The sequence below is a fragment of the Hypanus sabinus genome, chromosome X2 (genome assembly GCF_030144855.1).
Source record: "Hypanus sabinus isolate sHypSab1 chromosome X2, sHypSab1.hap1, whole genome shotgun sequence".
Lineage (NCBI taxonomy): Eukaryota > Metazoa > Chordata > Chondrichthyes > Myliobatiformes > Dasyatidae > Hypanus > Hypanus sabinus.
The window spans coordinates 9,000,769-9,026,564 of NC_082739.1; the positions used below are offsets into that span (position 1 = coordinate 9,000,769).

Consider the following 25,796-nt stretch of genomic DNA (forward strand, 5'->3'; position numbering starts at 1 on the left):
TGAAAATGATTGAATATTGAAAGGTCGAGATAGAGTGAATGTGGAGAGGGTGTTTCCAATAGTGAATACAGGACCAATGGGCAAAGCCTCAGAGCACAAGGATTTCTCTTTAGAAGAGATGATGAATTTCTTTAATCAGAGGGTGGTGAATCTGTGGAATTCATTTCTGCAAATGGCTGTGAAGGCCAAGTCATTGGATATATTTAAAACAGAGGTTGATGAGTTCTTGATCAGTAAGGGTGTCAAAAGTTAGGAGAGAAGGCAGGAAAATGGGGTTGAGAGTGATAATAAATTAGCTATGATCATATGGAAGTCCAGACTTGGTGGGCCAAATGGCCTGATTTTGCCCATGTCTTATGGTCTATTTGTCATTGTGGGTCATGCTTGTATTGTTATATCAAAGTTTACTTCTTTTATGTTACCTGACAGTAAAGCGATTCAAATTAATATTCTGTTTTTCTGTGGGGGAGAAAAGCTTGGTGTAGGGAATAGGTTGTGGGATGAAATTGCTGTTATACTTAGATCACTGGTCTCTCCTCTCTCATTTGCTTAAGAAAAATGACTTGGGATCCACAGATGTGACAAGGGTTTTGCAATACGATAGAGGTATTGCAAAAACATCTGTCTCCTGTAAAGACCTTTTTAACCGACTCCTGAAGTGGATCAATGTGTCACACTCACAAATGTATTGCTTAATAGCCTGTTTATAGGCTGGGTAATAATAAATGAGGGCAAGGCATGCTAATATAATCATTAGTGGTTTAAAGAAAATTTTAGACAATGACAGAGATTGAAGCCATTACCCATGACCTTGCCTTCACCTTTATTGCAAAGCCATCCATATTTTGTTGGCGGATTATGAAGGCTATCACTAACCCTTTCAATGAGACCAGCTTCTCTTTCCACTTCAAACAATGCATTTTCCATTACTGCAATCAAATAAAGCCCCATGGTTCTGAGAATTATTCAAATAATATCACTTAACCATGTTCTTCACACGATTATTATACTTAATCCTGGATATATTAATGGTTGGGTAGATTATACCTCTCCATTTTCAATCAGTGTTTTGAGAAGTTGTCAAGTATATCTGATTGGCCATCTATCCCTTGTACCCACCCAATAGCTAACACCCCCATTCTTCCATTTCTGTTTGTTTATTCTGTTTTTAATCTCCCCTTTGTGTGTGTCCAAGGGTTCCTTTGCTTTTCCTGTGTGTGTGTGAGTTTATCTCCTCCCTCCAACCCGCTCTGTGTCTCACTCTTGGTGCTCACCTTAATTTTTTACACTTCAAACCAAAGAGTTGGTTTTGCTGGTACATTTGACCCATGCTATTTGAACATGATTTGCTGGGGTAACTCCTCCTTTCCCCAGTGTGTGTTAATTGGTGCCATGAAGCTAACACAAAATCCAGAATTTGTGGGTTATATATTCCGACCCTTTCACCAACCCACCACCTAATCACCACATTATTTACTTCATCTACAAGCTATAGAACTGGTAAGCCCATACAAGCAGGAATTAATCCCCAGTGGAAAAACTACAGAGTAATATCTGGGAACTGTTGTTCAAAAATCCCATCTGGACCAGTTATAATTGGCTAATTTACATTTTGCATTATGATGACACATTAATTTTGCTTCAGATTTTTATAAATCCATCCCAGTTGAGCCCTTTTGCAAGCACCCCTTAGTAACTCCCCAATTTCCTGCCTTAAAAACCACTTTATTTCCTGTTCAAGTTGAGAGGATTTTTTTAAACCTAGAAGTGTATTGCAAAATTCCAGATGCCACTCGGAATTTGCCCTCAGACCCCAAGTAAGGCTGAGACTATACTGGTCAAGGTGGGAAACTTAAACATTAACCATTAGGCACAGCCATAAAATCTGAATTTTTTTTTTGCAGGGAAGGAGCATGGAAGAATTGGATATAGGTAGGGGCAAAGAACCAATTGCACCCTATTCTCTGAAGTATGATCTGTTTTTTAGAAAAGGACCAATTAACCGGCCTCATAAGAATGTTTTTAAGTGTAGTAATAGATCATTCAGCCTCTTATCTATGCTCCATCATCAAATAAAATAATCACATACAGTTTTGGTCTTAGTCCCATTTTCCTCACTCTCTCCTCATTTCTGTTGACCTATTTGTAGTTTAAATATCTGTTGCCCTCTGCCTTGGACTCAATTTCCATGGTAATCTGGGATAGGGAACTGTAAAGAATCATGACTTTCTGAAAGAAGTTGTTCCTCATCTTGTTCTTTAAATAGGCAGTGTCTTACTCTGAAACCAGGATTCCTAGCTGTAAAAGGAAGTTCTGCCACCAGGAGAAGCATCCTCTTGGTGTCCACCTTGAAAACCACCTTGTCTGTTTCAATAAGATCATCTCTTATTCTTCTGCATTCAAAAGAGTGTAACCCTAAACTGCTTAACCGCCTTGTGTTAATCCATTCATTTTAGTATTCTGCCCTGCCTCCAGTGTGATATAATTTCATAAGATGTCCAAAACTGCAAGTAATCCTCCAGGTACTGTCTCACTAGCATGCTATAAAGCTGTATCACAAAGTTGCTCTCCATATCCTTTGCAATAAAGGCCAACATTCAGTTAAACCTATCTAGTTACCAACTATGTGATGCCAACACTTTGTGATTAAGGAATGTGGACTCTAGTTAAAATGAGTCTCAGTCAACTATCCTATCAGAAGCTTGTCTGTGAGAAGGTAGTTGACTGAAGCCAGTTTTAAGAATCATGTTAGGAGTATATTAAGGCATGGATCAGAATTGGAAAAAGCTGCAAAGCATTGTAAACTCAGCCAGCTCCATCATGAGCAGTAGCCTCCTCAGCATTGAGTACATCTTCAAAAGGGGATGCCTCAAATATATGTCATTAGGAGCCCTCATCTCCTAAGTGCCCTCTTCTCCTTGCTACCATCAGGGAGTTGATACAGGAGAGTAAAGCCACACACTCAAAAGTTTTAGGAACAGCTTCTTCCCCTCCACCATCAGATTTCTGAGTGGTCAATGACTCTGTGAACAGTACTCACTAATTTTTTTGCTCTCTTTGTTTGTGTGTACTCACAACATAGAGTATGTCAGTGATAATAAACCTGAGTCCGATTCCAAGGGGGAAAGGAAGATTAGAAAAGCCAAGAGGTTTTCTTGGGGAATTCCTGAGCTCCTTTGTGGCAGCTGAAGTCATGGTTGTTAAGGTGTGAAGTCATGAACAGCACAAGAAAAGGCCTTTCAGCCCATGTTGTTGTGCTGCATCAGTTAAATTAGTAATCAAATCCCTTCTGCCGACCTAATATCCTTGTCCTTCCATTTTCTGAACATTCATTTGCCTTTCAAAGCACCTTTTGAATGCCACTATTATATCTGACTCCACACCACCCCATGCAGCATATTCCAGGCACCTGCTACTCTGTGTAAGAGAAAAATAAACTGGCCCCACTCATTTCCTTTGAATTTATCCCCTCACCTTAAATGTATGCCCCTTGATATTAGTGATTCTAACTGTGGTGGTGGGAATCTGATTATCTACTCCACCTACAGTCCTCTGGAAAAAAATCTTAGAGAGAGAGAGATACTGTAGCTAGTGTGCCTAAAGACTTTTGCACAGTACTGCTTTGTCAACTTGGAGAGGAGAGTAAATTTGTAAATACGGTGGGAGCAAAGAACATTGGGAATAGTGAGTGTGGAGGGGTGTGGGACAGGTGGCAGAGAAGGATTGTTAGGGGTGGAGTGGGAGGGCGGTGGGTGGGTGACACAGTTGTGGACGTACCCAGCCCAGAGACACCAAGCAAGGTTATTTGATCCCAAACAGTTGGTTTATTTATTACATAATGTCTCTCTGGTGCTTCCCACTCCCTCCCCTCTCCCTCACACCAGAGAAAACAGTCCAAGTTTGTCCAGACTCTCCTTGTAGCATATCCCCTAATCCAAACAGCACCCTGGTGAACTTCTGCAGCCTCTCCAACGCAATAACATAACAGGGCGATCTGAACTGAATGAAACACTTAGTCAGTGATTCCTCAGAGATGAGAGCTGAAGTATTGAAGTGAGTCTAGAGGATGTCAGGGTGGGGGAAGGGGCAAGGCCTCAAGGGGATTGAAGATGGGAATGAGACATTTAAAGCAGGATTGAACTAAACACTAGTGAAGATCATATCTGATGGGTGAAAGGAGCCTGCTGCAAGTTAGTATATGGGCCGAGTTAGTAAGTTACTATTCCTAAATGTAATGAATCCATAATGGGATTGGGCCATATTCCTCTGAGTGTTTATGCTTCCTGCAAAATAGGTCGATTGAACTGCATGTCCTGATTCCTCTGATGGGTCATGTCTTGAATGATTGATGCTAATGTTTCTGAGCTTGATGCTTCTATTAACATTAGCTCTGTAGGATCCAGTGACATAAGCAGACGATCCAGGAGGTGCACTGCACTTTGAACACTCGGGAGCTGAGGTACCCCCAACTCTCACATGCTACAGTACGTTAGTGCTTTTGCCACTGGCTCTGAAGATTCTGCCTCCAAGCCATAAACCTTGAACAGAACACCCAGACTGGAGGAGCACAACACTGTCTCAGGGCCACCTTTCAAAGCAAAGATAAAAACACTGTCTTGATGGGTCAGTTTGTAACCCGAAAGAGCAAAAGGCATATGAATAGAATTAGGCAGTTTGGCCCATTAAGTCTGCTCCACCATTCCATCATGGCTAGTTTATTATCCCTCTCAACCCTTGGCCAACTCTTACTAAAATCTGAATATCTGGTAATTTATATCACTGCCATATGAGTGAACTTGCTGTGCCTGTACTAGCTGCCATTTGTTCCTCTATTCCAACACTTCAAACTGTATGTGATTAGAGAGCACTCAGGCTAAATTGTCGTTGGGGAAAGTGAAATTGAAAACCCCTGAAGATGCTGGAAATCAGCACACACAAAATGCTAGTGGAACTCAGGAAGTCGGGCAGCATCTGTGAAGGGGAATAAACAGTTGACATTTCAGATGGCAGCAGAGAAGGTCATGGACAGACATGATGAGGCCAAACTCAGGTTGGAGGAGCAGCATCTCATATTCCATCTGTGTAATCTCCGATGTGATGGCATGAATATTAATTTCTCTAACTTCTGGTAATTTTTCCTCCTTTTCCCTCTCCCCCTTTCTTTCCATTCTGCATTCTAGTTATCCTTTCACCCCTTCTCTTCTCACCTGCTCATTACCTCCCTCTGGTCCACCTATTCCATGATCCCCTGTTGTCTCTGATCAGATTCCTCCTTCGTCAGCCCTTTACGTCTTGCACCTATTCCCTCTCAGCTACTTACTACATCCCCCCCCCCCCCCACCCCCAGTCATCCACCTTCTCTCTTGCCTGGTCTCAATTATCATCTGCTAGCTTGTACACCTCCTCCCCCAGCCCCACCATTCTGGATTCCACCCCCTTCCTTTGCAGTGCTGATGAGACGTCGATTGTTTATTCCTCTCTATAGATGCTGAGTTCTGCCAACACTTTGCGTGTGTTGCTATTGAAAACCAGTCTCCTTTTTCTCCACTCCAGCTACTTATCACTGTTACTCAAGCAGATTTATCTGCTCGGGGAATGGGTTGGGAAGACGGGGAAAGAAAGTGTGTGATTCTGTCAGCAGAGCTCCTCATTACCAAACTAAATTAACGTGTTGCACTCCCCAGTGTTTCCCAGAGGAGGGGCAGACACATTTAACAGATTATTATAGTGCGTAGTGTTGGTAGAATACAGGAGATTCAGAAGAGAGAATGCTGGGATGTTTCGTGCGTTCCCTCCTGACCCTTTGCTGTTTCTGCACTATGCAAGGTGTTGCATACACTCTAGTTAAAGACCTGTGGGTTGTAATTCACGGAGGTCACTGGCCTGCTCCTTCTGCATGATACACCACCTGTGTTTCGGTCTTGCATTCTATCAATGCTAAAGTCGTTGTGCTGTTGAATTTAAACAGGCAAACCTTGTGGGGCTACACGAATGTTGCTCAGCCATGGTTGGAGTGGGATGAAATAGACTGAAGTGATTGTTTTTTCGATTCAGTTATCATGAATGTGCCAATAATCAGAATCAGGTTTAATATCACTAGCATATGTCATGAAATTTATTGTCTATGTGGCAGCAGTACATTACAATACAGAAAAATAGAAATAAAATGTATATGATATTAAATGGTTAAATAAGTAGTGTAAAAACAGAAATAAGAAAGTAGTGAAGTAGTGTTCATGGGCTCACTGTCCATTCAGAAATCTGATGGCAGTGGGGACTAAGCTATTCCTAAATTGTTGAGTGTGTGTCTTCAGGCTTCTGTACTTCCTTTCTGATGGATAAATGTGAGGTTATCCACTTTGTTGCAAGAACAGGAAAACAGATTATTATCTGAACGGTGGCCGATTAGGAAAAGGGGAGGTGCAATGAGACCTGGATGTCATTGTACACCAGTCATTGAAAGTGGGCATGCAGGTACAGCAGGCAGTGAAAAAGTCAAATGGTATGTTGGCATTCATAGCAAGAGGATTCGAGTACAGGAGCTGGGAGGTTCTACTGCAGTTGTACAAGGACTTGGTGAGACCACACCTGGAGTATTGTGGGCAGTTTTGGTCCCCTAATCTGAGGAAAGACATTCTTGCCATAGAGGGAGTACAGAGAAGGTTCATCAGATTGATTCCTGGGATGGCAGGACTTTCATATGAAGAAAGACTGGATCGACTAGGCTTATACTCGCTGGAATTTAGAAGATTGGGGGGGGGGGGATCTTATTGAAACGTATAAAATTCTAAAGGGATTGGACAGGCTAGATACAGGAAGATTGTTTCCGATGTTGGGGAAGTCCAGAACGAAGGGGTCACAGTTTAAGGATAAAGGGGAAGCCTTTTAAGACCGAGACGAGGAAAAACTTCTTCACACAGAGAGTGGTGAATCTGTGGAATTCTCTGCCACAGGAAACAGTTGAGGCCGGTTCATTGGCTATATTTAAGAGGAAGTTAGATATGGCCCTTGTGGCTGAGGGGATCAGGGGGTATGGAGAGAAAGCAGGTATAGGGTTCTGAGTTGGATGATCAGCCATGATCATACTGAATGGTGGCGCAGGCTCGAAGGGCCAAATGGCCTTCTCCTGCACCTATTTTCTATGTTTCTATGTAGCAATGAGAAACAGACATGGTCTGGTGGTGGAGTTCCTTAATGATGGATGCTGCCTTTTTTTGAGGCATTGCTACTTCAAGATTCATTGTATGGATAACTGGACAGCTTTAAACATTATAAACTTTGTCCAAAATAAAATATTTACAAGAATAAACCGTTCAATGCCATTTCACTCTTTACATTCATAGTCATTGCTTTCCATGCTCTTCTATCACATTAATGCACATCAATAGCACTGCTGCCACTTGTGTTGCACTCTGGGATTGTATCCTGCTACTATTATAACCAGGGGCTTTCCTTTCCCCCTTCCCCACCCCCCACAACCCCAACCTGGCCAGTAGGAGAGGATCCCTAAACTGTGGTCCTTCCCCACTGAAGGGGACAGATTATCCTTGCACCCATTTTTGCCTGTGGGTGTATGTGTGTACGTCTGTCCATTCTGTTTTCTACAGGTTGCACTGCTACTTAGCTCAGTACTATCATCAGAGCTTTGGAGACTATTGTTAGAGATTTGTGCCTTCCTAGGTGGAACTCACAAGGACTGCAAAGTGCCAGTAACTGGGCCTAACTAAAATCCAATGAGTTAACGATTCTTTCATCTTTTTCTTCCAGACTAAAGGCGTTAGCATCTACAGGCGGGAAGAGTGTCCAGGCAGCGTGTGATTGGTTGGTATCAGATTAATACCTACAAATGCACTTAACTATTTTCTCTTGCAGTAAAAGTTTACGTAGCGCTCTTCACCTTTTGTTAGTTACTAATTAATCAAGGGGATTATTGCTGCCTAGTCTCTATTGCCATGAAGTAATGTGTATTTAATGCATTGCCATGAATTTCCATGCAACTCATTTGCTTTCCTACCTAAGCGCCCCATAAATTCTAATGGTGTTTGTCACAGGAGGAAAAGATGTCACTGTGTGTTTATTTATCACCTCAAAATGTGTAGCCTCAGGAGTAATTTCCCCTAGGTGTAGAATGTTTGAGGAACAGTCCAGTCTGGGGTGAGAGGGGACAAATTAGATGGGAGACTATGTGTTGTGAAATTTGTTCGTCTTGGAGCCAAATAATTCAAGGGAAATCGAGAAACTTCCATTCCGAAAAGTAGGTTATGGTGGAAATCTGGAATTCCCTCCACAGTGAAGGCTGTGGATATTGGTGGGAAGTAAAGGCATCAACTCTGTAATGCCCAGGCACAACAATTGTAAAGAAGAGGCATAGATTAAGTGGATAGTCAGAGACGTTTTACCAGGCTGGGAACGGTTAATACAAGGGAATATAATTTAAGGTGATTGGAGGGATGTGTAAGGAGGATGTATTTTACACAGAGCGTGGTGAGAGCGCCCTGCCAGGGATAGTGGTAGAGGCAGAGATACATTAGGGACAGCTAAGAATCCCCTAGGTAGGCACATGGATAATAGCAAAATGGAGGGCTATGTGGAGGGAAGGGTTAGATTGATCTTAGCGTAGGTTATAGTGTTGCACATCATGGGCCAAAAGGCCTGTACGGTGCTGTGCTGTCACACATTCTACCTGGTTGAGATTTTTAGTTGAACAGCACATATTCTTAATGAGCTTACTGATTGCAAGGAAGCCCGTGCCCATGGTGACTCCAGCCACGTGCACCTCTCAATGCTGGGTTAAAATTTGATGGGGGATTGACGACTACACGTTCACAACAGCAGCTTGCTCTTTGCCAAGCGATCTGTTTCAAACAGTAACTCGGTGTGAGCAGGTATCTAAAAAGGAAACATCAAAGAGTGACAGAGAGAAGGAAAGAGAGGAGAAACTAATTGATGGAATTGCTTAATTGCTGGCAAGCAGTTCCAGGTCTGACCCTTGCTGACACTATTGATTGGAGCTGTGCAGAGACATGAGCAACAGTAGCCATAGCTGCCTGGAGTGTTTCCGGTTCTGCTAACTTTGGTGTATTACTCTGGGGTGAGGAGATGGGAGGTGGGGGGAGTTCCTTAGCGCTCTCTGATTGCCACATTTCTGCTTGCAGGATGTGGCCAGTATGGTTAGCCAATGTGAGTGTGCATCTCCCTCTCTCTGCCTTTCCCTCTGAGTAGGCAGCTGTCATTTTAGATAGATTGAGATTGTGTGGTTGATATTCTTGGTGTACTGAATTTCTGGCTTTGCCCTGTTCTTATACTTTTTTTAAGTAAGCGCCTTTTCAAGGTATTTATTTACAGTAATGCCATCTTTGAATTCTTAAAGTTAAAACCAGCACTCACCTTGACCTTTGTGAATGAAGTTTTCTGGCAAATGGATTGATTGCAAGTCTTGGATGATAATCTGTTCAATGATTTGAAGTTGACTCTGTTTCAGGATTGGAGTTTCAGTATCGTCATTTTGCAAAGAGTGGATTTTGGATTAGGGCGTGGGAAGTGCTCTCCCAAGTTTCGTGGATTATTGTATTTACTGGTTTGTTTAGAACATAGGTTCCCAATGCACCTGGGGTCCATAGACCCCTTGCCGAATGGTCCTTGGCATTAAGAAAAGTTGGGAACCCCTGGTTTAGAGTAACAATTTCCACCAAATGTCATTTGGTATCTTAATGTTCATCACAGGTGATATCAAAGGATCAATGGGTGTTTTTGATCTGGATTGGGCAAGCTACAGTCCAAATCCCCATCTTGTCTGTTGCCTATATGCACATTTTCCAGATGGAATTGGAGGTGGGTTGGGGATCCTTCCAGTTTTCTCTCCCACTGGGGGCCAAAACCAGCCCAGTTTGTCAGCATTAATCAGGGAACAAGACCGACTTTTATGGTAAGTGGGAAGCATGTGGTAATTGAGAGATTCCCCCCCACCCAAAAGTTCTCTTCCCAATGCTTGAGTACACAGTTTGATTGTTCCATGTTTTTATCCAAATTTGTGGTACTTGAAGGGAAAGCCATGGAATTGGGAAAAACTACTACAGTATGAAATATTACAAAATGTGCCTTGACAGTTGGAGATGAGTCGAAGATAGATAACCAGAGATGTGATTGGCTGAGCGCATGGAAAATTATGGACATTTGAAAGAGATGAAGCAGGACTGTGGTACATGGCCAAGTGGCCGCCACTAGTGAAATGGAAGGAATCAAGGATGCTCAAGGATATTATAATACTACCTCACTTTTGGTCACCTATTTTGACAATGTTTCAGTGTATGGTCAAGGCACTATAAATCCAAGCAGCCATATTCAGAAATACAGTTGGGCTCAAGTCAGTGTTAAGTCCTTGAGAGTACTCCTATATCCCTTACAAAGCAGCATAAGGGACATAGGCATACACTTAAGGAGATTGAGAGGACAAAAAGGAGCCTTAAGTTGTATGTGACAGATGAAAAATGGAGAATCTTACAATATTCTATGAATTTTCAGAGTGAAAAGATAGCTATGGAGAGAGCAGGTTCTCTTTAAGTATCAGTGTGGTAGTATATGTGTGGAGCCATGAAAAATTCTGTTTGTTGTGGTGATGGATGGTGAGTTGGAGGGAGGGAACAGTGATAACCTGGAGTATGTCAACATTATGAAGGAGGAGGAGTTGTTGGAGGTCCTTGAATGCATAGAGGTGAATAAATCCCTGACGCCTGATAAACTGTATCCTTGGATGTTATGGGAAGTAAGGAAGACAGCTGAGTGTTTTTGTATCTTTGTTAGCTACAGGTTGGGTACAGGAAACTGGAGGATAGTTCATGCTGGGCCTTTATTTAAGAAAGGCAGCAGGGCTAAGCCAGGGAGCTACAGGACAGTGAATCTTACATCCGTGGCAGGAAAGTTATTTGAAGGGATTCTGTGAGAAGGGATTTATTTGCATTGGGTAAGGGAAGAACTTATTAGGGATATTTAACATGGAAAATGTTTGACAAACTTGCTTTTTATTTAAAGAGGTGACCAAGAGGATTGGCAAGTGCAGCGTGGTAGGCATTGTTTGTGTGGACTTTAGTGGAGCCTTTGACAAGGTTTGTATGGAAGGCTGGATGGTAAGGTTAGAACATGTGGGATCTCGTATGAAGGAGCAAAATAGATATAAAGTTGTCTTGGTGGAAGGAGGCGGAGGGGTTGTTTTTCAGATAGGAGGCCTGTGCTCAGTGGTGAGCTTCAGAGATCTGTTGTTTGCCATGTATATTAATAACTTGGATGAGAATGCATGGTCAGTGAGTTTCAGGTGAAACGTTCCTCCAGCATTTTGTATGTGTTGCTCCTTAACGTTCGTTGTTGCTGGGTGAGTTTTGAGTGAGATCCCTGGATTGCTGCACCCAAACAACTGTTGCTATCAATTTGTTTCAGCAAATAATAGTCGGTCATACTGGAGTGGAATGAGGCAGGGGTGGGGTATTGACTGAGAAGGAAAGACACGGCTTTTGTTTCTTCTGAACATCTGGCACGAAGGTGCTGAGGGTTTATTAAACCTTGTACTATTGGAGGTAAGTGTGGTGATCACTTTATGCCATTTCTTGTGTCACTTCCATCTTGCCTTTCTGCTGTGTTAGGCTATTTTCACACGTGGATGATCCCTTCCTGGATGACCCACTTCCTCGAGAATATGTTCTCTACCTGCGACCAACTGGGCCTTTGGCGAACAAGCTGCTTGAGTACTGGCATCAGTCACGACAGCTGTGCGGCAAAAACAAGGCTCACAACATCTTCCCTCACATTACCCTCTGCCAGTTCTTCATGGTGAGTACCTGGGATCTTTGTGGAGATTTAATCCGATACTGGGTCCTGCACATAGTGAGCAGTGGTTTGATGCTGGGTCCTGTAGTGCTGTGGTCAGTGGCATGACACTGGATCCTGTAGGATGGGGTGTTACTGTTGTAAGGTGGTCAATAGTATTTTTTTAAGCACTGTTGGCTTGATTATTGGATTATACAGCACTATGCTTGTAATATGATCCTTGGTCTGGAAGGTGGGAGGTTAACATCAAGGCAGATTAGCTAGAAATACCAAGTGTGCCATGAAGCTCCACTTCTTCTTGAGACACTAACTGTAACAAAGTTGAGCTTCAATCATGGATGTGATATTGATAAATGACTGTGAACAAAACCACAGGGCATCTCAACTGCATTAATGAGACACACAAAACGCTGGAGGAGCTCAGCAGGCCAGGGAGCATCTATGGAAAAGAGCACAGTCAACTTTTCAGGCTGAGACCCTTCATCAGGACTGAAGAAAAAAGATGAGGAGTCAGAGTAAGAAGGTGGGGAAGGGGGAGGAAGAAAGACGAGGTGATAGGTGAAACTGGGAGGGGGAGGGGTGAAGTAAAGACCTGGGAAGTTGATTGGTGAAAAAGATACAGGGCTCGAGAAGGGGAATCTAATAGGAGAGGACAGAAGGCCATGGAAGAAAGAAATGGAGGAGGAGCACCAGAGGAAGGGGATGGGCAGGCAAGGAGATAAAGTCCGAGAGGGACAAAGGGATGGGGACTGGTGAAGGAGGGGAGGTCAGGCATTACCAGAAGTTCAAGAAGTCAATGTTCATACCATCAGGTTGGAGGCTACCCAGGCGGAATATAAGATGTTGCTCCTCCAACCTGAGTGTGGCCTCATTGTGACAGTAGAGAAGGCCATGGATTGACATGTCGGAGTGGGAAGTGGAATTAATATGGATGGCCACCAGGATGTTCTGCTTTTTCTGGTGGATGGAGCGTAGGTGCTCGAAGAAATGGTCTTCCATGGAGCACCATGTATGACTCGGGCAGACTCACAGGTGAAGTGTCACCTCACCTAGAAGGACTGAATGGTAGTGAGGGAGGAGGTATAGGGGCAGGTGTAGCACTTGCTGAGCTTGTAAGGGTAAGTGCCAGGAGGGAGATCAGTGGGGAAGGATGAATGGACAAGGGGGATGCATAGGGAGCGATTCCTACAGAAGGCAGTATGTGGCGGGGAGGGAAAGATATGCTTAGTGGTGGGATCCCATGAGGCTGCGTGGAACACGTGGTACACCTGCCCCTACACCTCCTCCCTCACTACCATTCAGGGCCCCAAACAGTCCTTCCAGGTGAGGTGTCACTTCAGCTGTGAGTCTGGCGGGGGCATCTACTGTATCCAGCCCTCCTGGTGTAGCCTCCTGATATCCTCCGATGTGGATTGGGAGACCGCTTCACCAAGCACCTACGCTCCATCTGCCAGAAGAAGCGGGATCTCCTAGTTGCCGCCCATTTTGATTCCACTTCTCATTCCCATTCTGATATGTCTGCCAATGGCCTCCTCTACTGTTATGATGAGACCACACTCAGGTTGGAGGAGCATTACCTTGTATTCCGTCTGGGCAGCTTCCAACCCAATGGCATGAACATCGATTTCTCGAATTTCAGGTAATGCCACCCACCCCACCCCCCATTATTCCCCATCACCTTTTCCCTCTCTCACCTCATCTCCTTGTCCCGCTTGGTGGCACAATAATATCAGCGCCAGACTCCGGAGCGAAGGTTCCTGAGTTCGAATCGAAGTCAGGTTGAGTGTCGAGCTAGCAACTCGGCCTGGTTAAAAACAAGAATAGTTTGCTACGGAAACACCGTGATGATGATGCCCCAATAACTCCACTGCCGAGTTTAGGGCTATTCTTCTTCTACCTTATCTCCTTACCTGCCCATCGCCTCCCTCTGGTGCTCCTACCTCTTTTTCTTTCTTCCATGGCCTTCTGTCCTCTCCTATTAGATTCCTCATTCTCCAGCCAGGTATCTCTCTCACCAATTAACTTCCTGGTTCTTTACTTTACTTTACCCCTCCCCTGGTTTCACCGATCACCTTGTGCTTCATCCTCCCCTCCCCACACCTTCTAACTCTGACTCCTCATCTTTTTCTTTCTTCAGTCCTGATGGAGGATCTTGGCTCAAAACTTAATGTACTCTTTATCCATAAATGTTGCCTGGCCTGCCGAGTTCCTCCAGCATTTTGTGTGTGTTGCTTGGATTTCCAGCATCTGCAGATTTTCCCTTGTTTGCATTCCTGATTCTTGTGTCTCCAACCAGAGTGTACCCGAGCAGACACAACATTGGCATCTGCTCACGCTATTGAAAATTGCCCAGGTATATCCTGTCTATCAAAGAAGAAGACAAATGCCAAATGGCTCAGTGCTGCTTAATCAGTGTGCTCCCAATCATAGCAAAGTGATGGGGAGACGTAATCAATAGTGCTATTATGTAGCATTTTCTCATAAAAGTCCTGCTCAACAATGCCCAGTTTGTGTTTTGAAAGGAATCAGAATCCAGTTTATTATCACTGACATATGTTGTGAAATGTGTTATTTCATGGCAGCAGTGCAGTGCAGCACATTAAAAAATTACCATAAGTTACAAAAATGGTGCAAAAGATGAATACTGAGGTAATATTCATAAACTATTCAGAAATCTGATGGCAGAGAGGAAGAAGCTGGTGTTAAAATGTTGAGTGTTCAGGCTGTTGTACCACCTCCCTGATGGTGGGAACGTGTAGAGGATATGTCCCAGAAGGTGACCTCACTCCGGATCATTGCCTTGGTCACAATGTGGATCAAAGAGGTGAGGTGAAAGTAGCTGTTCTTGACCAAAAGGGCTACATTTGACTGAATTTGGCATCAAGATGTCCAGGTAAAATGGAAGGTTTCATGTGGAAAATACTCCAGTGGTTGGAATTGTACCTTGCTCAAAGAAATATGGTTGTCACTGTTGGAGGACCATCACCTCAGCCATGCATCACTGCAGGCGCTTCTCAGAGCAGAGTTATCGGGAGAGCACAGTCAGTGCAGATCAGAAATAGCATCTCTTCCTCACCACCATTCAACATCAGTGCTCCTCAAGGATGTAAGCTGAGCCCACTGCTCTTCTTGCATTGACAATAATGACATTGGGTGCAGTGGACTGATACTGGGCCATGTTGCATTGTGGGAAGTGGTCTGAAACTGAGCTATGCACTACTCTGGGGAGTGGTCGGAGACCAAGTCCTGTGGCTCCGTGGCCTGGGCTGTTTCTGTGTTTTCTATTTTTGCTTGGTGATACAGCATGGTAACAGGCCCTTGCTCAATGAACCTGTGCTGCCCAATTACACCCATGTGACCAATCAAATGTGGGAGGAAACTGGAGCAGCTGGAGGGAGAATATACAAAATTCTTCCAGGCAGTGGTGGAATTGAACCCAGGTCGCTAACGCTATAATAGCATAATGCTAACTGCTATGCTACAGTGCCACTCTGAAGCATTGGTCTTGATGTGTTGGATCCCATCTCATTCTCCCGATGTTGGGTGCCCGATCTCGATGTGATTGACTGTACTGGGATTATTCCTGTTTCAGTGTGAGGACAGCAAAGTGGAGGGTCTCTGTGAAGCCTTGCAGAATACGGTGACCCGATGGAAAGAGACCTTCCCGCTTCCCCTTCCCCTGGAACTTTACACTTCGTCAAACTTCATTGGTCTCTTTGTGGAGGAGGAGAGTGCAGAAATCATCAAGAAATTTGCTGCAGATTTTGCATTGGAGGCAACAAGTAAAGCAGGTGGGTAATCACACTAAGTCATGTTAAATGTAACCTTAGCAATTGTCATAAATGTTATGATTTCAGCCAAAATCTGATTTGGGAGGTGATATGGGGAACACTAGTAAACAGAATTATCTGTATTGTGGGTGGTAGGTTGTACTCCCTCATTACTCTGATTGAAGTCTTAAGTAACACTCCACAGAACTAATCACACCAGTGTGACATTAACCAGACCCAGTCTCCCTTCTTGTGGGGGTAAAAGATCTCAAGGCCAAGGCAATGTTTTAGAATGGAGGATAGGTGTTTTGTCTGGTGAATTTGGCCAGTATTCACCTCTTATCCATCCAGCCCTTCAACACCACTTCCATTAGTGGGAGCTTGCTCTGTATAAATTCCTTACTGTGTTTCCTACATTACAATAGCAATTGAATTTTTTACAAGGTACATTGACTGCAAGTTATTTTGCAATGATTTGATACTATGAAGCTTTATTTCTTCTCCCTGCTAATTTATGGCTTCCGCACTGCACTTCTACACTGTGTTAGAAGAGGAGCATTCTGCTCGCCAGTGGTCCTGACCAAGTGGAACTGGGAGACCGGGCAGCATGAGCTCAACTGTGCAGAGTTCGACATTCCACACAAAACATCATGGAAAACTGCCAACTGACCCTTGGGAATGAGACAGCAGAGAGACAGTTAAAGACACAGTAACAGCCCAATGAGCTGCTGCTGCCCAATTATAAAAATATGGCCATTTAACCTACAAACCCATACATCTTTGGAGTGTGGGAGGAAACTGAAGCACCTGGAAGAAACCCCATTCGGTCACAGGGAGAACAAACAAACTCCTTCCAAACAGCGGCGGGATTTAACCCAGGTCAATGGTGCTGTAATAATGCTACTCCAATCACTATGCTACTGTGCTTGATTATTGGGTTGGTGCTGACAGAGAGCCATTCTGTATCCTGGTTGTAAACTGATATTGGACCTTGTGCAGTGAAAAATTATGGCCCCTCTCAGTTCCATTTGGTTGAGTTGCCTCCCCTCAATACTGGAACAATGAACTAACTTGATATGTGATTGAAAGCATACCTTTTGAGATGGTCTGCTTTGCAAGAAATGGATATTTTATAAGTCTATCATCTGTTCCTCCTATTCCTTTATTCCTATCTGAATCATCTTCAACTCTCTTGTTAATCCTCCAGCTTTCTCTAACTACTCTGTTGACTCTTGTAGATGTCCGAGTGGAACCCCACAAGAAACAGCTCCATGTCACGCTTGCATATCATTTCCAGCCCAATCACCTGACTGCATTGGAAAAATTAGCTCGTGGCTTGGACCTGAAGCTGGGCTGTGACTGGGTTGCTGCTGTTTATTCCCGAGATATCCGATTTGCCAATCATGAGGTAAATAATTTTGCCCAAAGTGGGAATGGAAGGCTCCATGTTTCATCCAAATGTGGACAAACACTTCGACCATAGAGGATTAAAAGACAATGTTACTGTTTAACAAATCCATTGGAGAAAAATATTTGTACCTTAAACTTAGATAGTGTCCATCAATCAATTTAGCTTGTCTGTCTTTCAGTTAGATCTGTTTTTCTATAGCTTGTCTCCACGGTGGTCATGGAAAATAGGGTCATAACTATTGGAGGTCAGCCAACCAGAAGTGGATGAGGGAGCACTTCCTCATGCAATGGGCAGTGGAAATCTGGAACTCGTTCCTCTATTGAATTGAAAATTATAAAAGTGAGGTTGAATTTAATCATTATGGAACAATGGTGAGGAGATGGAGTTAAGGTGCAAGTCAGTAATGGTCTGGTTGAATGGTTGGCAAAGACCAGGGTTCTAATAACTGCCTTCTGTTGGTATGTTCCAGCCCACGAATTCTGCTTAAAGTGCAATTGGATGATTTACAATTCATGCATGTTTATTTTTGGAGCCTGGGGCAGTTACTGGGGACACGGTTACCATTATATCCCCTACACTTCTGTTCATGACACCAGATTGCTCAAAGTGTTATATTTGTTTGGACTTGACTACTCTTTGAAAGGGATTTCTGTAAAGGTTCTAAAATATAATCAGTTGCAAATCTCAAACATAATTTTGTCAGCCAGTGACCTGGCACTGTGATTGGGTTGGAAACAAAATGAGTTTTGTGAAATACAGTGACAAAATTCATACCAAAATAGCAGCAAATCAGGTTTTACAGAAAGAATACAAGGGGTGGAGGAGATTTGCACAAATCCAGATATTCAATGGCTCATTTATACATGAAATACTAATGCCTCTGAACCAACCTGCACTGACCCCCCCCCCCCCCCCCCACAATCTGCGCGTGATTTTTGTACTTGCGAGATTCCCAGTATCCTTGAGCCCTCGTTGTTTGTGACAGTTTACATCCCAATAGAATGATACAATTATGTGTCAGGACCATGTGATTGATAAGTAACTAGTTGACTTTTTGACAATAGACAATGGGTGCAGAAGTAGATCATTCGGCCCTTCGAGCCTGCACCGCCATTCTGAGATCATGGCTGATCATCTACTATCAATACCCGGTCCCTACCTTGTCCCCATATCCCTTGATTCCCCTATCCATAAATACCTATCTAGCTCCTTCTTGAAAGCATCCAGAGAATTGGCCTCCACTGCCTTCTGAGGCAGTGCATTCCACACCCCCACAACTCTCTGGGAGTTGGATGTCATTAGCATGAGCATACTGCTCCTCTACTCACTACATACTTTCTGGTGAAATATACCTGCTTTGTTGCAGTTTTGGTATGAATTCTACTTGGTTCCTATTTATTAAAATCTTCCTTTGTCTCCGACTCAATGGCTTAGAACCAATTCACTAGCTGACTCTGAATACAAGTTTTAAAAAAGGTTTAAAATTATTTAAATATAAATAAGCTTAGAATGTGAAGTATTTTTTTATAAGCCTAACATGAAGAAAAATGTCAAAAGCCTCATGTACTGTATCTTCATAGAAATTGGTGGTCCTGTTCACATCGAGCCCCTCAGTTTCACGTCACCCTTCATTTGAAGTATGTTCAGCTCCTAAAATGAGGGCAATTCAATAATACCCATTCATGAATCTGAGATTGTGAGGAGGCTGGGTGTGCTGGTGTTATATCCACACTGCAACATATGGGTATAGAAGTTTTGAATCCTCAAGGTGGGTATGGATGTCAGTTGTCTTATGAACTGCCAGCCACAATGGATTGGATCTGATACCATATGCAGCCCTGGGAGGGAAGATGCTCATTAGAATTGGCTATAGGCTGGATTGTGTGGCGGGATGGAGATGTCCCTACCAAAGGAGGTGTAAGGTGCTCCTTCAGTCAGCTAGCCTGCAAGTCACCATTGGGCAAGGTGTAGCACCCCTGATCAGGGTCACGCAAAGCCGTGGGAGCAGGTGATGAAGGTCATCTCAACAGCTGGTGTGTATTACATCCTGGTTATGTGACCACTGAGACTAGGCAGACAATCAGAAGAGTATTGATATGTACAAACAAGCTGGATGAACTCAGCTTGAACCGAGACCCTTTTCGGCCTGAAACGTTGACTGCTCATTTCAACGGACGCTGCCCGACCTGCTGAGTTCATCCAGCTTGTTTGTACGTCTTGATTTGACCACAGCATCTGCAGTGTACTTTGTGAATAGTATTGATGATGTCTGGGGTCACCCATCTTTTTGAGGCACTGCCTAGAAGAAGGCAATGGCAAACCACTTCTGTAGAAAAATTTGCCAAGAACAATCATGATCATGGAATGACCACAATCTCCTAGTTTGTATGACACAGCACATAATGAATGATAGTCTGGATAAGTGTTAAGAACCATTTTAAATTATTTTTGACTTTCTGTGACTGGTTTGAAGGTGTAGCTATAGTATTTTAAAGTCCTTGCTGCTCTTTTTTTCCCCAGACTCTGCGAGTAATGTACCCATATACACCTCAGAACGATGATGAGCTGGAACTGGTGCAAGGAGACTTTATATTCATGTCGCCACTTGAGCAAAACAGCACCAGTGAGGGCTGGATCTTTGGTACCTCACTCGCAACAGGCTGCTCTGGCCTGCTTCCAGAAAACTACATCGCCAAGGCAGACGAATGCGATACGTGGGTCTTTCATGGGTAAGTAGTGTCTGAGTGCTCTTGTCGTATCTCCATTGTCATGGCAACAAGAAGCATAACCAAATTAGCCTTCTACACGAATGTCATTGTTGGAGGATTCAGAGATAGGCCCAAAGGTAAGGTTAAAGGAAAAACAATAGTCGAAAGAGAGATTAAAAGCATATGTTTGATCAACTCCCGCTAGTCATGAGAGACACATTTGTGGTCCTGGCTAGCTTTACCTTCAATGATGTTGGTAGGCCATAAAATTGAGAGGACTGTAAAATGGTGATGTGGCACAAAATAACCTTGAAGCTTAGGGTTAATCCTTTTGCAAAAAAAAAATACAATTACTAATAATGACTGAAATGGAAAAAAATTGAATATCATTTATTTTCATAAAAGTAAATGAGTTTATCAGATAACTCAAGGTAAGTGATTGCATACTATGGGATGAAGTCACAAGTTAAGAAAATGCTTCCCCTTTTAAACATCTTAAATTTGAGGTGTTTCTTCACTTTAGTTTGATGTAACACATGAGTACAGATGCTGGAATCTGGAGGATGTCAATGGGACAGGCAGCATCTATGAAGAGAAATAGACAGTTGATGTTTCACATTGAAACCTGTCAATTGGACTGAGTCCAGATGAAGGGTCTTAACTCAAAATGCTGATTGGCTGCCCAGTTCCCTCCAAAGATGCTGCCTGACTTGGCTACTCCAGCATTTTGTGTGTTACTTTGATGTGCCTCGCTAGTCTGTTTTCCCTGGGTGTTGACTGATATTGAACATTCAATATCAGTTTCTTGCAAGAATGCTCAATGAACCTTGCAAGAAAAAAAATATCCAGTTCTTGGAGCACTGCTGTTCATTAAATCTGTCTGTGACACTTTTCAATAGTGCAGAGAGATACACTGTTGGATTTCCAATAACAGGACCACAGCATAAATATTTCATTGCTATTAAACAGTTTGAGTTATCTTGGGATCTTGAAAGGCACTTTGCAAAAGCATATCTTCATTATTTTGTATTTCAGTCAATGACTGAGTGGAACATTCTCAATAGATTAGTCTATTCCAATTGCTTAATGGGTCAATTTCAGCAGTAATTTATTAGTGTTTGCATATGGCATTGTGACTGATGTGTCTATACTCAAGGGTGTCAGAAGAGCTCTCAAGCAGTGGTGTTGTAGCAAGCAGATACTCTCACTGCATTATTGATAAATGTTGGCCACTGGGACAATGACCTTGGGGGTGGTTCACTATATAGTAGTCTTGCCTCTGAATTAATAGGGTGCAACGTCAAGTGCTACTTGAGAGACCTGAATGCAGAATAATTGACAGTCCAGTGGGGTACTGACTTTATCAGGTCTATGCCCTTCATCATAAAGCTCAATAAGGACATCCCTCAGCCTCCTACGTTCAGTGAGAACAATCCCAGGCTATCCATTCTTTATCTGAAGCCCTCCATTGCCGGTAGTATCCTGGTGAATTTCTTCTGCATTCTTTCTACTGTCACTGCATCCTTGCTATGGTGCAATAACGAGAGCTGTAGGTATATTCCAAATGTGGCCTAACCAAAATTTTGCACAACTGCCACTTGTCATCCCACTTCTTGGACTCGGTGCTTCAACCTACAAAAGTAAGTATGCTGAATGTTGCCTTCAATATCTGTGTCACTTCCTTCAGGGAACTCTGTACTTGCACCCCAATGTCTCTTGATATCAACATTACCAAGGTCCCTGCCATTTATTGTATATATCCTTCAGCGCACGAATTGCTGGTGTGCATTACCTCTTGTGTCTGGATTAAATTCCACCTGCCAATGCTCCACCCAACTTTCCAGCTGATCTGTTTCCCTTTGTATCTTGTAACAACCTTCTTTACTATCTACAGTTCCACCAGTAGTCCAGGTCAGGATGATTTGCTTACTTTTACTGAATGGGTTCTCCATCTCTGACTTCAAGCAGATCAATTGTATGTTTAACATGGTCAGTTTGAGTCTGGGGTAGTAAGGAGATGTTTGCAAATACTTGCACTACAAGTTAGGGCAGCCACCATTATCACGGTTACTAAGAACAGGTCATCATCACATTGCTGTTTGGAGGAACTGGTGGTCAGACTTCCTCCATCCCACCAGCAGCTCCACTACTTGAGTGTCTGACTGATAAATGCTATAGAGATGTAGGTCTGTCTCTCATCTAATTTACTGATACAAAGACTTTGTCTCCTGGGTGTTTACTCAGATCAAACTCATTTCTGACTGCGGCTGCTCCTGCTGGTGCCAGTTTATGTGACGGAGCTCTTCGGAGGAGGAACCAGGAAGAGCAGGGGCCAGGCGAGGCTCTGTCACTGCCTTCCAATGTCATCTGCCACCCAATGTCGGTAAGCTACATTTCCACTGGAACTAACCAATTAGTGTTGAAGGGAAGTGGATAGTCCTGTTTATATATTTATTTAAAAAGTGGCTTGCAGAAGCTAGGGGTCAGATCATACGCCCTGTGCCAACTCTTGGACTCACTCACTGGTAACTTTCCCTTGTCTCTGGCAATGAATCTCCTAAGCTTTTATTCTAGTGCCTTTGCAATGAATGTTTCATCGTTTGAGCAATATGTTCCACCCCCATATTTCTCTGAAACTCACTCAGGTTCCATTGCCAATTGACTTCATCTTCTAGGTGAAACTATTTCATTATATATCCATTGAGCTCGCCTAATAAATCTACTAAATCTTAATGTTCCCTTAAAAAGGTGACAAAGCCAACATTTACAGCACCTCTCTGATAAACCTGTTCTACTTAGCATCCCTCCTAGGGTGTGATGCTAAACCAAACTCTCACCCACCATGAACGCGGTAGGAGAGCGATGGAAACTGGTTGACATCAGCTGAGGGTGGGATTTCTGTCGCCAGACACCAAATGTGCACAGTGTGCCACCTGCTGGATAACAACAAGCAACACGACGGCCAAAATCTTCATTTCCAAAATTTCCCAGAAGAGGCTGGGGTATGGATTCCTGCAAGTCCCTGCCATGTTAATAAAAATGATGCTCACTGCTAGATGGTGGTATTTTTGTTATGTTTAAAAATACTGTTACATTTATAGTTTAATATATTGTATCTCCCAAAGTAACAGGCAAATTAACAAGAAATGCAAAAGGATTACAGATTTTGTAACTTGGTTGGAACACTAATGCCTTCACCAAACTCTAAATGCATGGGCAATTGGAAATGTGAAAAATGTTGTACAAGTGTTTTACGGGTGGGTCAGGGCTGGTCGAGCAGTGGAATTCCCGTGAAGGAGGTCACAAACCATTTGCAGACATTAATTTTCTAGCTCTCCAGCAGCTGACAATGAATGAAGTGGGTAATTGACATCCAGTGCAGCATGTGGAATAAAGAAGTCTAAATTCACCTGGACATACTGCCCTTACTAATCAACGACCTGTCAACCTCCACTTTAAATTGGCCTCCGCAGTCATCTATGGCAATGAGTTCCACAGATTCACCACCTTCTGGCTCCAAAAAAATTCTTCCTCATCTCTGTTCTAAAATGATGTATTTTTGATCTGTGCTCTCTGGTTCTAGGATCCCCCACTGTTGGAAACACCCTCTACATTTCACTTTGTCTAAGCCTTTCAAAATTCGATAGGTTTCAATGAGATCTCCTCCCATTCTTCTGAACTCCAGCAAGTACAGGTCCAAAGCCATCCAATGCTCCTTGTACGTTAACCCTTTCATTCCCAAAATCATTCTCTTGACCCTCCTCTGGGCACTCTCCAATTTCAGTTGAACATCTAAACTGGTCAATCAACAAGCAAACATTTGGAGAAGTCAGTATTGAATGAGGTCGCAGATAGAAAGTGCCTATTTGCTCATGTTGTTTGAGATTTTTTTCCCTATTGTTTGCCTTTCATTGTGTTTCTTAAGTGTTCATTTACTTCGTCTTGTCACAGATGCTGTATAAGAGCTCTCGGTCCAATCCACAGAAACGGGATCTGTACATTTGCCGACATGGAGAGAGGATGGATGTGGTTTTTGGGAAGCACTGGCTCTCTCAGTGCTTTGACTCAAAAGGTTTGTATGTGTCCCTGCTTACAGGAAGCATTTGTTTCCATTAGTTTGATCTGATCCGAGGAAGAACATGTAGGGTAGTGTTTCACAGCCCCTGAAAACACTGGCAAGGCTGGCATTTTCCAGTACAGTACTGAGTGCTGAACTGTTGGGGTGTCCTCTTGGGTTAAAGCAAAGCCTTTTTGGGTGGATGCATAAAGATGCAATGATGAGCTTCAAAAGGACAGCAAATCGTATCTTGAAATCAACAATGGCCTCTTCCTTTGTTTCGTTGCTATCAGTGGGGCTTGCCTTTAGCAAATCTCCTATATTATAGTAGTGATGATCCTTTGAATATTTAATTGGTTGGAAGTTCTTTCTGACTTCCTGAGTCAAGAAAGATGATAGAAAAATGCAGATCTGTTGTAATCTTATGTGATTATGGTTCCATGAGAATCTGTTACCTTAATCATGCTGGAATACTTAGTCCAACAAGCTGTTGGGTGAGTTAGAATCCATGACTATCCAAATCCTGTAACATTCATTTTCCTGCAATAGGCAGTGATGAAGAATGAGAAACAACATTTCATCTTCTAGCTTAGACTCTGTGGTCTGTGAGTTCTTTTCAGCTCGCTCTTTTTCTCTTTTTAGCAGTTTGTGCAATTTGTTGGTTGGTTTGAAGTTCTTCTTTGAACGGGTTTCAGGGTTTTCTTTGTTTTGTGGCTGTCTGTGGGAAGGCGAATCTCAGGGTTGTGCACTGCATGCACACTTTGATAATAAGCGTTCTTTGAATCTTTGAAGGTGCCTGTTCAAATTTGTCGCCATGGGTACACACAGCCAGGGTATAAATGCCATAAAAATGAGCTTTTTTGCAGCAGCAGAAACACAGTACATTACAAACATGATTTGCATCAGCTTAAATTAACATACAGTAATATAATATCCAATGAATCTCTTTTGAGGATCTGGTGGCTGGTTAACTTTTAACGACTCCATTGCTGTCAATGCATGGATAACAGGAAAGGCATTTTTATTGTTGGTTTGAGAAAGATATGAAGACCATGTCTGAATACTGTGGCTTCTGGACTTGATTCAGGGATTGAGGTATGTTGTAGACAGAGGACTATGTTGTACCATAAGGTGACAACAACGAGGGATGCCAAATATTCTCTCAAGGCATTTTTTATACTTGTGGCTACAGTGCCTCATGGTATCTTTCCCTTCGTCCCTTCTCCCCTTGAAGTCAACAGTCAGCATTTTGAAACTGTGTCCTTTTTGGCTATCGATTGATTTCCCTCACTGACCTGCTGCTGGGAATTTAAAGTAAACGGAAATATTAATCTCTTCAGAGTGAATGTGCTAATTCTAAATCTCATTTTAGCTGTGGGATTTTGTTCAGACATTTTTCAAGATACTCCTCTGACATTTGCTCTCGAAATAGGTATTTACATACGGTCCAATTTGAACATGCTCCCAGCTTTACCTCAGAGAAGTGGCGGCTACAAAGACTATGAGAAAGATGCTCCTATCACTGTGTTTGGCTGCACACAGGCCAGGCTTGTCGGTAAGTTAATTCTAGTTTGAGTCATCTCATGCTTTGCTGTGCATCTTGTTCCTCTCTTTGTTACTCTCGTGTAACAAGGCGCTCTACGCGTGGCGCTCTTGTGCCCCATTTGCTTCACAATTGTTGGTTTGGGCCCACAATTGTAAAGGGAAAGGAAGTTGATTCTCAGTTGTACAAAACCTCTCTCAACTGGAGAGCTGTTTTGAGTTTTGTGCACCATATCAAGTCAAGTCAAGTTTATTGTCATTTAACTATATACATGTATACCGTCAAATGAGACAATGTTTCTCAAAACAAGGGTATAAAGCGCAGTCTACATAACATACAATAACTTGTGAAAGTAAGGATAAAATTTACAGATGAATTATGCATAAATAACAAACTAAAGTGTACAAGTTAAATATTGTCATGTACAGAACAGATTAACCAGTGATACTTCAAATACGATGGAGCAGGGAGTTTGGAAGCCTAATGGCCT

At 43.0% G+C, this 25,796-nt stretch overlaps 1 protein-coding gene across 3 annotated transcripts in view; it reads left to right on the plus strand.

The window, feature by feature from the left end:
* Positions 1-25,796, plus strand: part of LOC132385131 (ubiquitin-associated and SH3 domain-containing protein B-like) — a 208,917-nt gene that overhangs the window by 155,027 nt on the left and 28,094 nt on the right. For all 3 annotated transcript variants that reach the window (XM_059956935.1, XM_059956937.1, XM_059956936.1), the window contains 8 exons: positions 7,768-7,821; positions 11,634-11,820; positions 15,410-15,608; positions 16,826-16,995; positions 19,519-19,727; positions 21,951-22,089; positions 23,658-23,778; positions 25,196-25,318. In XM_059956935.1, the coding sequence (XP_059812918.1) occupies positions 7,768-7,821; positions 11,634-11,820; positions 15,410-15,608; positions 16,826-16,995; positions 19,519-19,727; positions 21,951-22,089; positions 23,658-23,778; positions 25,196-25,318 (1,202 nt within the window). The remainder of the gene's footprint in view (positions 1-7,767; positions 7,822-11,633; positions 11,821-15,409; positions 15,609-16,825; positions 16,996-19,518; positions 19,728-21,950; positions 22,090-23,657; positions 23,779-25,195; positions 25,319-25,796) is intronic.